The sequence below is a fragment of the Eurytemora carolleeae genome, unplaced genomic scaffold (assembly GCF_000591075.1).
Source record: "Eurytemora carolleeae unplaced genomic scaffold, Eaff_2.0 scaffold1586, whole genome shotgun sequence".
Taxonomy (NCBI): Eukaryota; Metazoa; Arthropoda; class Copepoda; order Calanoida; family Temoridae; genus Eurytemora; species Eurytemora carolleeae.
The window spans coordinates 17,043-29,829 of NW_019398697.1; the positions used below are offsets into that span (position 1 = coordinate 17,043).

Sequence of the window (12,787 nt, forward strand, 5' to 3'; positions counted from 1 at the left end):
AGTACCATATAACGACAAATTTATGAAATGTTTTATATGAAAATAATTAAAAGATAAAAAACTTAAATTTCTTTTGTTATTTTTTTTGACGTGAAATAATAGTATAAAAAACAATAGTATAAAAAATGTTATAACTGCAAAAATACCATAGCTTTGCCCTGGAGTTTAATAGAAACAATTGGCTGTTTTACCGGCCACATTAGTCTTTGAAAAGTAAGACTAATGAATGAATGAATGAATAACTATACTTTTTAGTTTACCCTTAAATTATCCAAATAAGTGAACGGTCTCTTTAATATATATTGCAAAGCTTAATAAAAGCAAATTTTAATATAATACAGTTTTTAAATCTTTAAAGTGTTTTCATTTTTTTTCTTCCAAAAACTATCCAAAACAATCAAAAACATTACAGTTGGGCCAGACTTGTTCATACAACGCTTATTTGAGTTCAAGAAGTGGCCATGACGTGTACCCTACCTTACATGAACAACATTTGTAGCCATCACAAAATATATATTCGTAATATCCTAGATATTCCAAAATGTTAAACTATGGTGAATGTTGATAGACTACTAGAATGATCTAGAAAGGGAGTGTAGGGCCCCCTCCAGGGAATATATCTTGGTAGGGAGTGTAGGGCCCCCTCCAAGGGACTCTGTATGCGGGATCTCCAGAGCATGGGAGCTGCGTGGTCTGTTGTAGAGTGGTTAGTTGGGTACGTAATTTGAAGCTAACTAAATAAAAACGTAATAACAACTTATTTTTGTTAGCTGGGTAGCTACTTTCGTAGTAACTTAATCCAAATGAAACGTAATAATAACATACTTCGTTAGCTGGGTATGTACATTGGTAGTAACTCAATCCAAATAAAACAAAATAATATACTTTGTTAGCTGGGTTTGTACATTGGTAGTAACTCAATCCAAATAAAACAAAATAATATACTTTGTTAGCTGGGTATGTACATTGGTAGTAACTCAATCCAAATAAAACAAAATAATAACATACTTTGTTAGCTGGGTTTGTACATTGGTAGTAACTGAATCCAAATAAAACAAAATAATAATATACTTTGTTAGCTGGGTTTGTACATTGGTAGTTACTCAATCCAAATAAAACAAAATGATAACATACTTTGTTAGCTGGGTATGTATACTGGTAGTAACTGAATCCAAATAAAACAAAATAATAACACACTTTGTTAGCTGGGTTTGTACATTGGTAGTAACTCAATCCAAATAAAACAAAATGATAACATACTTTGTTAGCTGGGTATGTATACTGGTAGTAACTGAATCCAAATAAAACAAAATAATAACATACTTTGTTAGCTGGGTTTGTACATTGGTAGTAACTCGGTTCAAATAAAGCATAAAAATAATATACTTTTTTAGCTGGGTATGTATATTGGTAGTAACTCAATCCAAATAAAACGTATTAACATACGTTCTTAGTTGGGGATGTAGTTTGAACGTATAAATTCAATCCAAATAAAACAAAATAATAATATACTTTGTTAGCTGGGTATGTACATTGGTAGTAACTCCATCCTAAAAAAAACATAAAAATAATATATCTTTGTTAGTGGGTATGTACATTGGTAGTAACTCAATCCAAATAGAACAAAATAATAATATACTTAGTTAGCTGGGTATGTATATTGGTAGTAATTCAATCCAAATAAAACGTAATAATAACACACCTTGTTAGTTGGGTTTGTACTTTGGTATTAACTCAATCCAAATAAAACGTATTAACATACGTTCTTAGTTGGGCATGTACTTTGAACGTATAAATTCAATCCAAATAAAACGTAATGAGAACATATTTTGTTAGCTGGGTATGTACATTGGTAGTAACTCAATCCAAATAAAACGTAATGAGAACATATTTTGTTAGCTGGGTATGTATACTGGTAGTAACTCAATCCAAATAAAACGTAATGAGAACATATTTTGTTAGCTGGGTATGTACATTGGTAGTAACTCAATCTAAATAAAACAAAATAATAACATACGTTCTTAGCTGGGTATGTACTTTGGTAGTAACTCAATCCAATTAAAACGTATTAAGAACATTTACGAAGAACGTACTTAGTTTGTTGTGTGTCAGCTCTAAACACAATTTAAACATAATTGGCATATAATTACAACGTATTTTACTGATTAGGAATACACTTTCAATCTAACTAGAAGGTAATTTAAACAGACTTAAAGCGTAATTGGATCATAATAGATTGGTACTTAAAACAACTTAGAGCAAAATATGAATGTTTTATTCATATAAATATGCACTTAATAGAATTATACTCTTCTAACGATCTCAATTATATAGTTATAATATACTCACTATATACTATAGTTATACTGTACTCGCTATATACTATAGTTATAATATACTCGCTATATACTATAGTTATACTATACTCGCTATATACTATAGTTATACTATACTCGCTATATACTATAGTTATACTATACTCGCTATATACTATAGTTATACTATACTCGCTATATACTATAGTTATAATATACTCGCTATATACTATAGTTATACTATATTCGCTATATGCGAAGGACGCAACTCTTTGGACTCTCACGACATTTGTTGTGCAAACAGTTTAATTTGTCCCCAAAAATTGTGATTTCACTGTGGGAAAAACTTATTCTTAATGTGCATCAAAATGATAGATAATTCTTTCATAGCCATATCATAGTTGTTAAAATGCTCTGTCTAAATTTCAAAAATGTGTTCTTTTATGTGATGTCAATGTTACCGGAGACACAGGGTGTCCCACGAAACATGACAGTTGTGGAATAGTTTAAATGTCTTCTTCCATAATAAGTTAAGTGGTTTGATACTAAAGAGAATGATAAAAAATATTACATGGCAATAATATTTTAGTAAAATTGATTTCAAAGTAAAATAAATTTTAGGAAAAGATGTTTTTTAACAAAATAAACTGCAAAAAGTCTTTAATATCCAATACAATATATGGAAGAAGACATTCAAAACTATTCACTAGCTGTCATGTTTCGTGGGACACACTGTATTAAGAATTAAGTTCAGATTTAAATTTTGTAAAATAAAACCAAAACCAAATTCTTCATATCTCCGGTAATATCGAAAGCATAAAAAAGGCAAACCACATTTTGGAAATGCCAGAAGTATTTTATGATTACTATCTCTAGAATATTACTTCTAAAATTAGGTTGACAAATAAATGGAAAAAATTATATAAAAAATCATGTCATGTTTCGTTGGACACCCTTTAGGTCAAACCGTCTTTAGTTATATTCGATATAATACAAAAATATAATTTTATCCTAGAAAGATTTCTAGAGATGCAAATATTGAAGGGATAAAAAGAAAAATGCGAAAAATGCAGAACAGAACCCTTGGTCAAAATCATCAATTCATTTTGACATCTTACCCGTTTTGTATAGATATAATAAATTGAAAACGCGTAAATCTATTAAAAATAAAATAAAAATTAAAAATGGACAAATTCCTGAATACTCCACTGCCCCTTTCATATTTCCTTTACAGGCCTTTTAAAGTGCTGTAGACTTAAGTTCAAGTGGCTCTCAATCTATAGAGTTGCATGTACAATTCACAACGGAACCCTTTAAACCTTTATCGGGGCAACAATGAGCAAAATACTGTCGTTTTTTTAGCTAGAAAATTCTCCGATCGCATAAATCCGAAAGCTACTGTAACAGAGAACCGCAATTTAAAATAAAAAATTTTATGATAGAAAAACATGAATAAATCAATCTTTTTTGCACAGGTTAAGTTTCATAGTGTACCGTTGTGAATCTAGCATGTCACCTTTCCTTTGGAGGTCACTTGGAATTATAAAGATTTTTGAAAGGTTTGAAGTTTCTAGGAAACTTTGAGAATTTGTTGATCTTTAACATTTTATTTTCAAATATAAAAGTCAGATAAGGCCAAGTGTCCACTTGAAAGCATTACAAAAATATTGTCTTTTTAAAGAATTGTGTCTGACATAAAATGTTGTCACTCTGAACACTTTTTCATTTTACATCTTTGCAACTTACAAATTTGAATATAAGATGATTATTTCTTTTAAAAATATGTTCAAATATTTTTTGTTTAATTTTGAACTTCACTCTTCAGATTTTATATGTTTTTCTTAATTTTCGTAAAATTTGGGATACCAACTATTAATTAAATGATGCCAAGTATTAAATGTATGAAAATCATTAAAAATTCAAATGTTAATTAACTATTTTTGTTTGAGTTTGAGAGGCTCAAATTCAGTAAATTTGGTTCAAATTCTTTTAACAAAATTTGCAATTTTTTTGTTTATCTTTGAAACTTCAATTCGATTTTTTTTTACTTTTTTAATTTTCTTCAAATCCAGGATGCCTACTGTTTAGTAAATGGTATATATCAAAATCATAATTCAAAATTTTCCTTAAAAATTTTAATAAATTATATTTTTGTTTTAGTTTGAGTGTGAAACCTCCGAGCCCATCCCCTGATTCTTCAGACAAAGAAACAGATTATCTCACGTAGGTTTTATTTCTAAAAATTTAAAAAATTCATTAAAAATTTTCATATTTTTTTTTTAACAAAAGTGTGTATTTTATATTTTCTGATTTGTAATAAAATAATGTCTGAATCAAAACATAACTTTTTTCAAAAATGACATAGTCTCAATTAATGAATACAAATTAACTTGTATTTAAAAAAATATATTTTTACAGTGGGATCTATAAAGCTGTGGAATAAGTTGGGGACATTTCATGTTTGTGTACAGTGCACAATTGCTGAGTTTCATTTTCAGTATTTTCAATATTTTCAATATTTTCAATATTTTCAATATTTTCAATATTTTCAATATTTTCAATATTTTCAATATTTTCAATATTTTCAATATTTAAAATTAAAACTTGTGTCATCTTCCTTTTCCACAGTTTTATGGGACTCGCTGTAATCTAAAAAATTTAAACTTTTATTGAATTCACCTCGAGTTTGTTTCAGAAGTTTGACCTCCACGGAGGTTAAAGCCTGGGCTGATTCATTTGAACGACTTATGTCAAGCTTAAGTAAGTTTATTTTAATACTAGATGAAGTGCCCGGCGTTCCCCGTGGAATTTAAAAAAAAATAGTTTTTTGAAAAAAAAATATTCGAATTTTGTCCAGTCTTTGTTAACCCAAGGGTTATCTCAAAAAATTTAATTATGTTTTAATAACCCAGCGTTGACTCATAGTTACTCATAGTTACTACCGCCGTTTACCCGTGCTTGGTACTAAATTACGATCTCAGGTATTTTTCCCCAATCAAAATTTGAGTCACATCGGTCCAAGGGTTCATGAGTTATGATCGGACTTAAAAATAATCAATCAGTCAAGCAGAAATTACAACTTTATATATATAGATATAGTTCCTTCAAACTTGAAACTATTTTAAAACTTGTTCCTCTACCCTAGGAGTCTGGTTAAAGATGATTATTATTAAAAATGTTGCCCCCCTTCTCTAATGGATGCAGCGCTCGGCCGCGCGCATTTAGCAAATAATAGCCGAAATGTTTTCTTTTTCAGACATAAAAGAAAATATCTTTTTTACATTTTATTTTAAAGTCCATGAAGAACCCAGCGTTGCCCAGGTTACTCATAGTTACTCCCGCCATTTACCCGCACTTGGTCTTTAATAACGATTTTTTACTATTTTCCCTATAAAAGACGACCCACTCAACTCGAAACCGGGCTAAGAACATTGCCGTGGTTCTCTTGAGAATTCTCCAATTAAAATTTGAAGCAGATCAGTCAAAGGGACGGGGTTCCTGAGTTATGATTTAAAACATTTTCAATTTTATTTCACCATCCTTACTTAGTTTTTCCAATGATTTTTCCAAAAGATCGGCTAAAAAACGACATATTTCTTTCCTCTGCCACGTAACTAGACATCACTACAAAAATTAACTTAAGGCTGAATAAATTAAATGTCATCTTCCTAAACCACACTTTTATCAGTCACATTATATAAAAGAAGACGACCTGATATTTTATATATATATATTATATATTTTCTACTTGTAGGCGGACAAAGGGTTTTTCGTGAATTTCTTCGGTGTGAAAATTTAGGAGAGAAATCCTGAGAAAGTGGAAGAGAAAGCTAGAAATATTTATGAAGATTATGTCTCTATTCTCTCTCCAAGGGAGGTTAGTACCCACCAACTAAAACTAAATTTTAACGTTTTTTCTCTCGATTTTTTCAGATTAAAGTGACTGTACGCGTAATTTTAAGTGATACTCCATACAAAGATGGAATTGTCTGATTAACAACGGTACCCTTAACATCTTAATTGGTAATCAAGAAATCCGCAAGTCACTTTTGCAGCGAAACCACAAATTAAAATAAACAATATAAAGAAACAAAAACATTGATATCTAATTCATACTTGGCCAGGCAAAGTTTTTAAGGGTACCGTTGTTAATTGGGCATTGTCATCTTTGCATTAAGGGCACATGAAATTACGCTCACAATCCTTAAGAACCAGTTTTTAATTGTACAGAGGGTATACAATACCCCACTGGAATAAGATAATTCGATTCCATGATCATATCCACCAAAGATCATACAGTGGTGTCCTATATACCAATACAAAGCTAACTACATCCTTTTGCAGCACATATATACATACAAAATATTCTCTTAAACTGTACGCTAATCCTTTGCTTATTGTACAGGCCATGTAGCTCACTTCCAAAAGTCAATCTGTATATTACAGTGCCCGGGGGGGGGGACTTCTGAAAATATTTAAATCGAGATTTGTTTTCCATGTGACTATTAAAATTTACATTTTCTCAGAAAGACGTACTATTACAGTCTTTTAAAGAGCAATATTTCATCGTTAATAAACTGTTCTGAGAAATCTGAGTAAAATTTAAAATAAAAAACCTCGCCATACACTTGTACTCCGAGAGCTTTTTGTATATTTGAGGTATGTACTGTATCATTAGGCCATAATCTCATAATATCCTTTATCAGTAAACCAAACTAAGTGTACACTCAGGCTAATACACACGGAGAGGTAGCTAAGATCCAGCCCCTTGGTTAAGCTGTTGATTGGAAGGGAGCATAGATTAATTAAAATAACAGATAGGACACTAGATGTCGTCTTTTCAAGATTAGGATGAAAATTGTTCACATTAACCCTGTGGCAGAAATCAAGATGAGTGTCCTATCTGTTAGTTAAATTAATCTATGGAAGGGTGAATAATCTTCATTAAAAAGACCGCACACACAATTATAAGAGCTCTACTGTTTTCAAATGAAGGGTTGCTTAAAATGGCGTTCACAGTCCCTTTAAGATAATATGAAGATCACCCTATGTTCATGATCATTTTAATAGTAGGTCATGACTCATACTAAACTAAGATCATCAGGATCACCGTAGACTGCCACTATACAAGGTCGAAATTGCAGGGAAAAAGATCATTTGTCAAAATAATGTAATATAAAATTCGAATCTTGGAAATGTTTTTGTGTTTTGATAATAATCAATTTTCTCTTGTTTATATGAAAGATTTTAGTCGATAATTGCATAAATAAAAAAAATAAAAAAAATAAAAAAATAATTTACTTTTGCAAGTTAATAAAGATTAAATTAAAAAACGCAACCGTAGTTAATAGTTTTGAATTAATTTTAAAAATTAAGGAAAATTTGTAGAAATGTTTGATCAATTCCTGTCAACGTCCTGTGGCAAAGTATGCAAAATTTACTTTTCAATTTCAATTTAAGATTTAGAAAATATTTAAAGAATTTCTCGTTACAGTCAATTAAGATTGAAATAATCTTTCAGCACTAAAATTCACAAGACATGGAAACTTTTGAATAAACTGATTTAGAGCTTTGTTAATGTCAAAAATTGAACAGAAAATTTAAATGACATTTACAAATATAGGATTTACGGCCTAATTTTGCAGTTCACAGTACACACATCAAATATGCAGTACGCTTTCGGAGTACTGGAGAGGTTTTGTACAGTGAATCTCGGATATATGAATATAAGGCAAAAGTTTTTCATAATAACATATTTAAGATCAAATGCCGCGGAAAAACAAGTTTAATATATCAATTGCTGTCCTTCATATATCAGGGCTATGAATTTACCTTGAATTAAAAATAAAAAGCAGTTTCTTATGAACTGTCAACAGACATACAATAATATTTGGATATATTTTCATAAATCGTGTCAACCCACGGCCCGCTTATAGATATGATTCTATCTATCTATCTACACTGAACTCGGCCACAGTACAAATTTTATTTTGGTAATTTTTTCCATGGGCCTACCAGCTGATATAGCAAACCGGACCCTAGATTTGTTGTGTTTATTTTAGGGGCATATTTATGTTTTTTTTTTAATGTTTCTTTTATACAATTTTTTATTTTTTTTTATTCAAAATAGATTTTTTTTGTTTACAAACATTTAATATCTGAAGGAAAGTTTAGGGCCCATAGAGTAGGAAAGTTGTACAGCTGTGTTGATGAACAGTGGGCCCTGTGATGTATGAACATGAGGTACTGCAGTGTAATATCTTGTGAAAATAATAGTACTTGTCAAGATAAAATCTTTTTTTCGTTCCCGAAAAATGACCTAAGAGTAGCATGGGCGAAATTTACACGCCAACCTTNCCTTTAAAAAGGTCGGGGGGCAACGATAATTAAGCTATCTTTGAAATAAAGTTTAAACATTGAAAACTACACAAGGGACTTAAACAAACCATCCCCCGCACCTTCTAAAATTCAGTGGAATATAACTGTTTGGCTAAATAAGAAAGGAATTATGCAAGAGCTGGTCCAGGGTCCATTGTCTGCTAGAACTCCAATGTACTGCATAACACCCAGAAAATTACATCGAAACTCGTCTATGATCCATCCATTCTATTATATATCCGTGTGTCAACCCTTTGAAGCTGCAAGCATCTCAGCAGCTTTCGTTTTGTGCAGACCAATGATGAATGAATTTTAAATAAATTTCAAGACGACATTTCATGCGCTCTTGCAATGTATTCATATATGTGAGATTGGCTGTATCTTTCATTTTACTTAGTTTACTCAGAATTGTTTGTAAACAATGAAGTATTACTCTGTTAAAGATTGTTTTAGAACGTCTCTCTCTAAAAACGTTATATTTCATTTTGTAAAAGAGCAGTGGTTAACCCTAGTTATATGGAAAACAAATTCATGCCTCGCATGCATCGGCATTTTGAAAAAATGGGAATGGGAAAAAATTATGGATATCATACATTCCTAATCAAACATAGCATTTACAGGTACCGGTGAGTACCGTACATGCCTCTCTGTAAACGGAAAAGATCAATTGAAATTGAATGCTTATAGTCCATTTAATTTTTCTATATTTTAAACCACAGACTACACAGACAGATCATACACTCTACCTGGATATGCTGAGCAGGCCTATAGTGTCCCGGCACGCCATGCTTTGGTTCCATGTAATATTTGTGACTGACATCTCACGGCCACTTGTTACATTCAGGGGTTAAGTTTTACAACTTTTAAAGAAATACTCCAATTTTAAACACATAAAACATAACATTTATGAATTTTGTCTGGTTTTGAAGATTTTGAATTTCCTATTAAAAGTATCCTGAATATATATGTCTCCTGATTGGTCATGGAACATTTGAAAAATATCGCATATCATAGGTTTCATTCGATCTCTGTAACTCTCTTATCTCTGTTCTAAACCAATTTCTGTTTAAGCGAAACAAATTATTTTCAGAAATCCCCTTGCGTACTGTAATATAAAGATTGACCTTTGAAAGTGTAGTACACGGCATTTTGTAGATTTTTATTTAAGAGATTTGACAAAAATGGAGAATATGAATAAACTAAATAAAAAAATATTTCATAACAAAAATATTGATATCCTCAAAACTGCCTAACCCCCTTCGTAAAACCCGGGTTTTAAAACTGGTTTTCATAACAATACCCTGTCTTAAGTTTTGGGCTCTGTTAAAGATTAGCGTATATCCGTCACTCTTTATACTATAACCTCGTTGATTGACAAAATATATAAAAAAATTCCCTTCCTCTTGATTTCAAGGCTATATATCAGGCTGGCGAAAGGAGTGGAATTTTTGCCAAATTCTTCATTCAATAATTTAGAGCAAAAAACTTCATAAAGTTTCAACAATTTTTAATTACAAATTTTCATAAAATTAAAAAAGTGTGAGTTTATAAATATTTGATAAGGGGCGTATTCTCCCTTTCCCTGAATACACTCTTATCTCAGACCTTCATATAAATTAAAACGTTTTTTTAAAGCGTTTTCACTTTTGAAAAAATCAGTAATCCTAAAAAATAAAAGTTTGAGATCAAATATTTTATTCCGGATATTACAGGGTACATGAGAATTAATTTGGTATCAAACCTTTATGATTAAATTGTAAAACAATTTATCAACAAAGGTTTCTTTGATTTTTGAAGAAGAAATATAAAAAGTGTTCACGATCACGGCTCAAGCTTTTTAGACATGTTTCATGAAAACTTTTTTATGAGGTAACTAATATCAAATATCAAATATCAAAGATATTCTTTAATTCGTTGCTTAACCATTTTATTGTGGGACACCCTGTTAAGATCTTAAACGAATCAAAAGTCTATTTTGCCCAATAAGAAAGTCCTATACGTCTCCTGATTTGCGATTGGCGAATAGGACCAAAACCTTGAATAGGACCAAAACCTTGAATAGGACCAAAACCTTGAATAGGACCAAAACCTTGAATAGGACCAAAACCTTGAAAAGGACCAAAACCTTGAATAGGACCAAAACCATGAAAAGGACTAAAAAGTAGGATAAATGCCAATAAGAGAAATAGTTTGCACCATTTGCAAAAAGCCAAAAATTTGATCAACCCGTTTCCAATACGTTAAAGATAGATCTATCTCATAATATGTTCTCAATCTATCTATCAGAATGTTATGATCTGAATATCTATCTATCTGTAGGTGAGCCTGGATTCTCGGGTCCGAGAAATCATCAACAAAAACATGATGTCTCCGAGTCACAACACTTTCGACGAAGCACAACTGCAGATATACACCCTCATGCACAGGTACTAATTAATCATGCTTCCCCCCCCCCCCCCCCCCTCTCAAAATTTTAAATTGGGCCAAGACAGAGTCTGTAGAACAAAAAAAACCTAAAACAAAAATATAAAAAGTAAAAAAATTCCAGTATTCATTTATCATCAACATTTGGTAAGAATTATTTTTCGATAAAAAAAAGAAATGTAAAAAATGGTAAGTATTAATGTTTCAGTATCATTATAAAATCTTAAAAAATCTTTAAATTTCATTTACTTTCATAAATCACTACTGCAGCTGAGAAACCAGTTTTAAAAATATCAATATTCAGCTTGATAAATAAGAATATCTCAGTTATTAAAGTTTAATGGGTACCAATGTGAATTGTACATTCCAATTTTGTTAAAATGATGTAAACCACTCTAATCTACGTCTAAAGTTCTTTTATGCTAAAAGAATTAATAATAAATTGCAACTTTTTTAGGGATTCCTATTCTCGATTTGTGAACTCCAGTGTATACAAAGACCTTCTACGGTCTACGGGGGTTGAACCCCCGCCCAACATTTCATAAGATCAGGTCAATAACATTAATTTATCATTTAAATATTCAATTTATATACTTTGAAAGATTTATGTGACATTTGCGCAGATTGCATATTTTACCGCGGGATTTTGATTTATGACGTCTCATGGTCGTCTTACTTTAATCGTTACAGGGTTACCCATAAAGGATGAGACTTGTTTCTTTCTTTTCTAAACCATTTAATAATTCACAAAAAAAACTAGTCAAGACAGAAGACATTTCAACCCTGGGATAATATTACTTCATGAGTTTCAGGTCGTCTTCTAATTCTGACCCTTTGTGGCTAAACTATATTCCAACAATGAAAATATTTTCCAACTATAAAAATAAAAATAATTAACATAATTTTCTATTTTAGGGTCTAAGCGCACAAAAGAAGAAACTCTTGGTTTAAACTTTTATACGTATCCGTCTTAACCGAATGTTTTCTAAACTTCTGTTATTTTGTTTTACTATTTATACATATATCTATTTCTAAATGTTAAAAAGAAGTATTATTTATTTAAAATGTTCAAATGTACAGTGTATTAAAACAGATCTAGTCTAAAAGAAAACCAATGATTTTGTCAATTTATTTTTGTTTTTGTTAGTGTGCTTTTTGTTGAAACTTCTTAGGACTGAATATATAAAAATTTGACAGTTAATATTTTGAGATTTAGAGAGTTTTTAGCGATAGGAAATATTAAAAAATTAGTATGCTTTTAGTGCGCTTCGCGACCCTTTTCATTCTAATAATTTAAGCTGTTTTTTGATTCTCAGAAAATTGCCATTTTTTTATTTTTATAAAATTTTTGCGGATTTTTCTGTTAAGGTTGGTGCATTTAAAAAAAAGATGAATGTTAACAATTAGTTCCGAGCTAAATTGTTCAACTTTGACAAGCCATAAACCTTCCTTGGGGTCGTGATTTGCCACAACAAATTTGGGCTCGTTCCGGTCAGCCGTTTTATGTTATTGGATATAAACAAACTATCAAAAAAATCCTGACAGAAAAGCATATAGCCTGAGAGGGCGCTTCGCGCCCATCTTCTAAATTAATTGTGAACATGTTCTCTTTGTGCACTTCGTAAAACAAAACAAAAATAATTCGCGGATTTTCACAAAAAATTTTGTGG

At 30.7% G+C, this 12,787-nt stretch overlaps 1 protein-coding gene across 1 annotated transcript; it reads left to right on the plus strand.

Moving 5' to 3' along the window:
- Positions 1 to 503: 503 nt before the first annotated feature.
- Positions 504 to 12,244, plus strand: LOC111717594 (regulator of G-protein signaling 20-like). The gene is given in 8 exon segments (XM_023493094.1): positions 504 to 715; positions 4,476 to 4,538; positions 5,011 to 5,075; positions 6,070 to 6,112; positions 6,114 to 6,192; positions 11,013 to 11,119; positions 11,575 to 11,668; positions 12,033 to 12,244. Coding segments are annotated over 7 exon segments (501 nt in total). The 5' UTR covers positions 504 to 659; the 3' UTR covers positions 11,663 to 11,668; positions 12,033 to 12,244.
- The last annotated feature ends 543 nt before the right edge of the window (positions 12,245 to 12,787 follow it).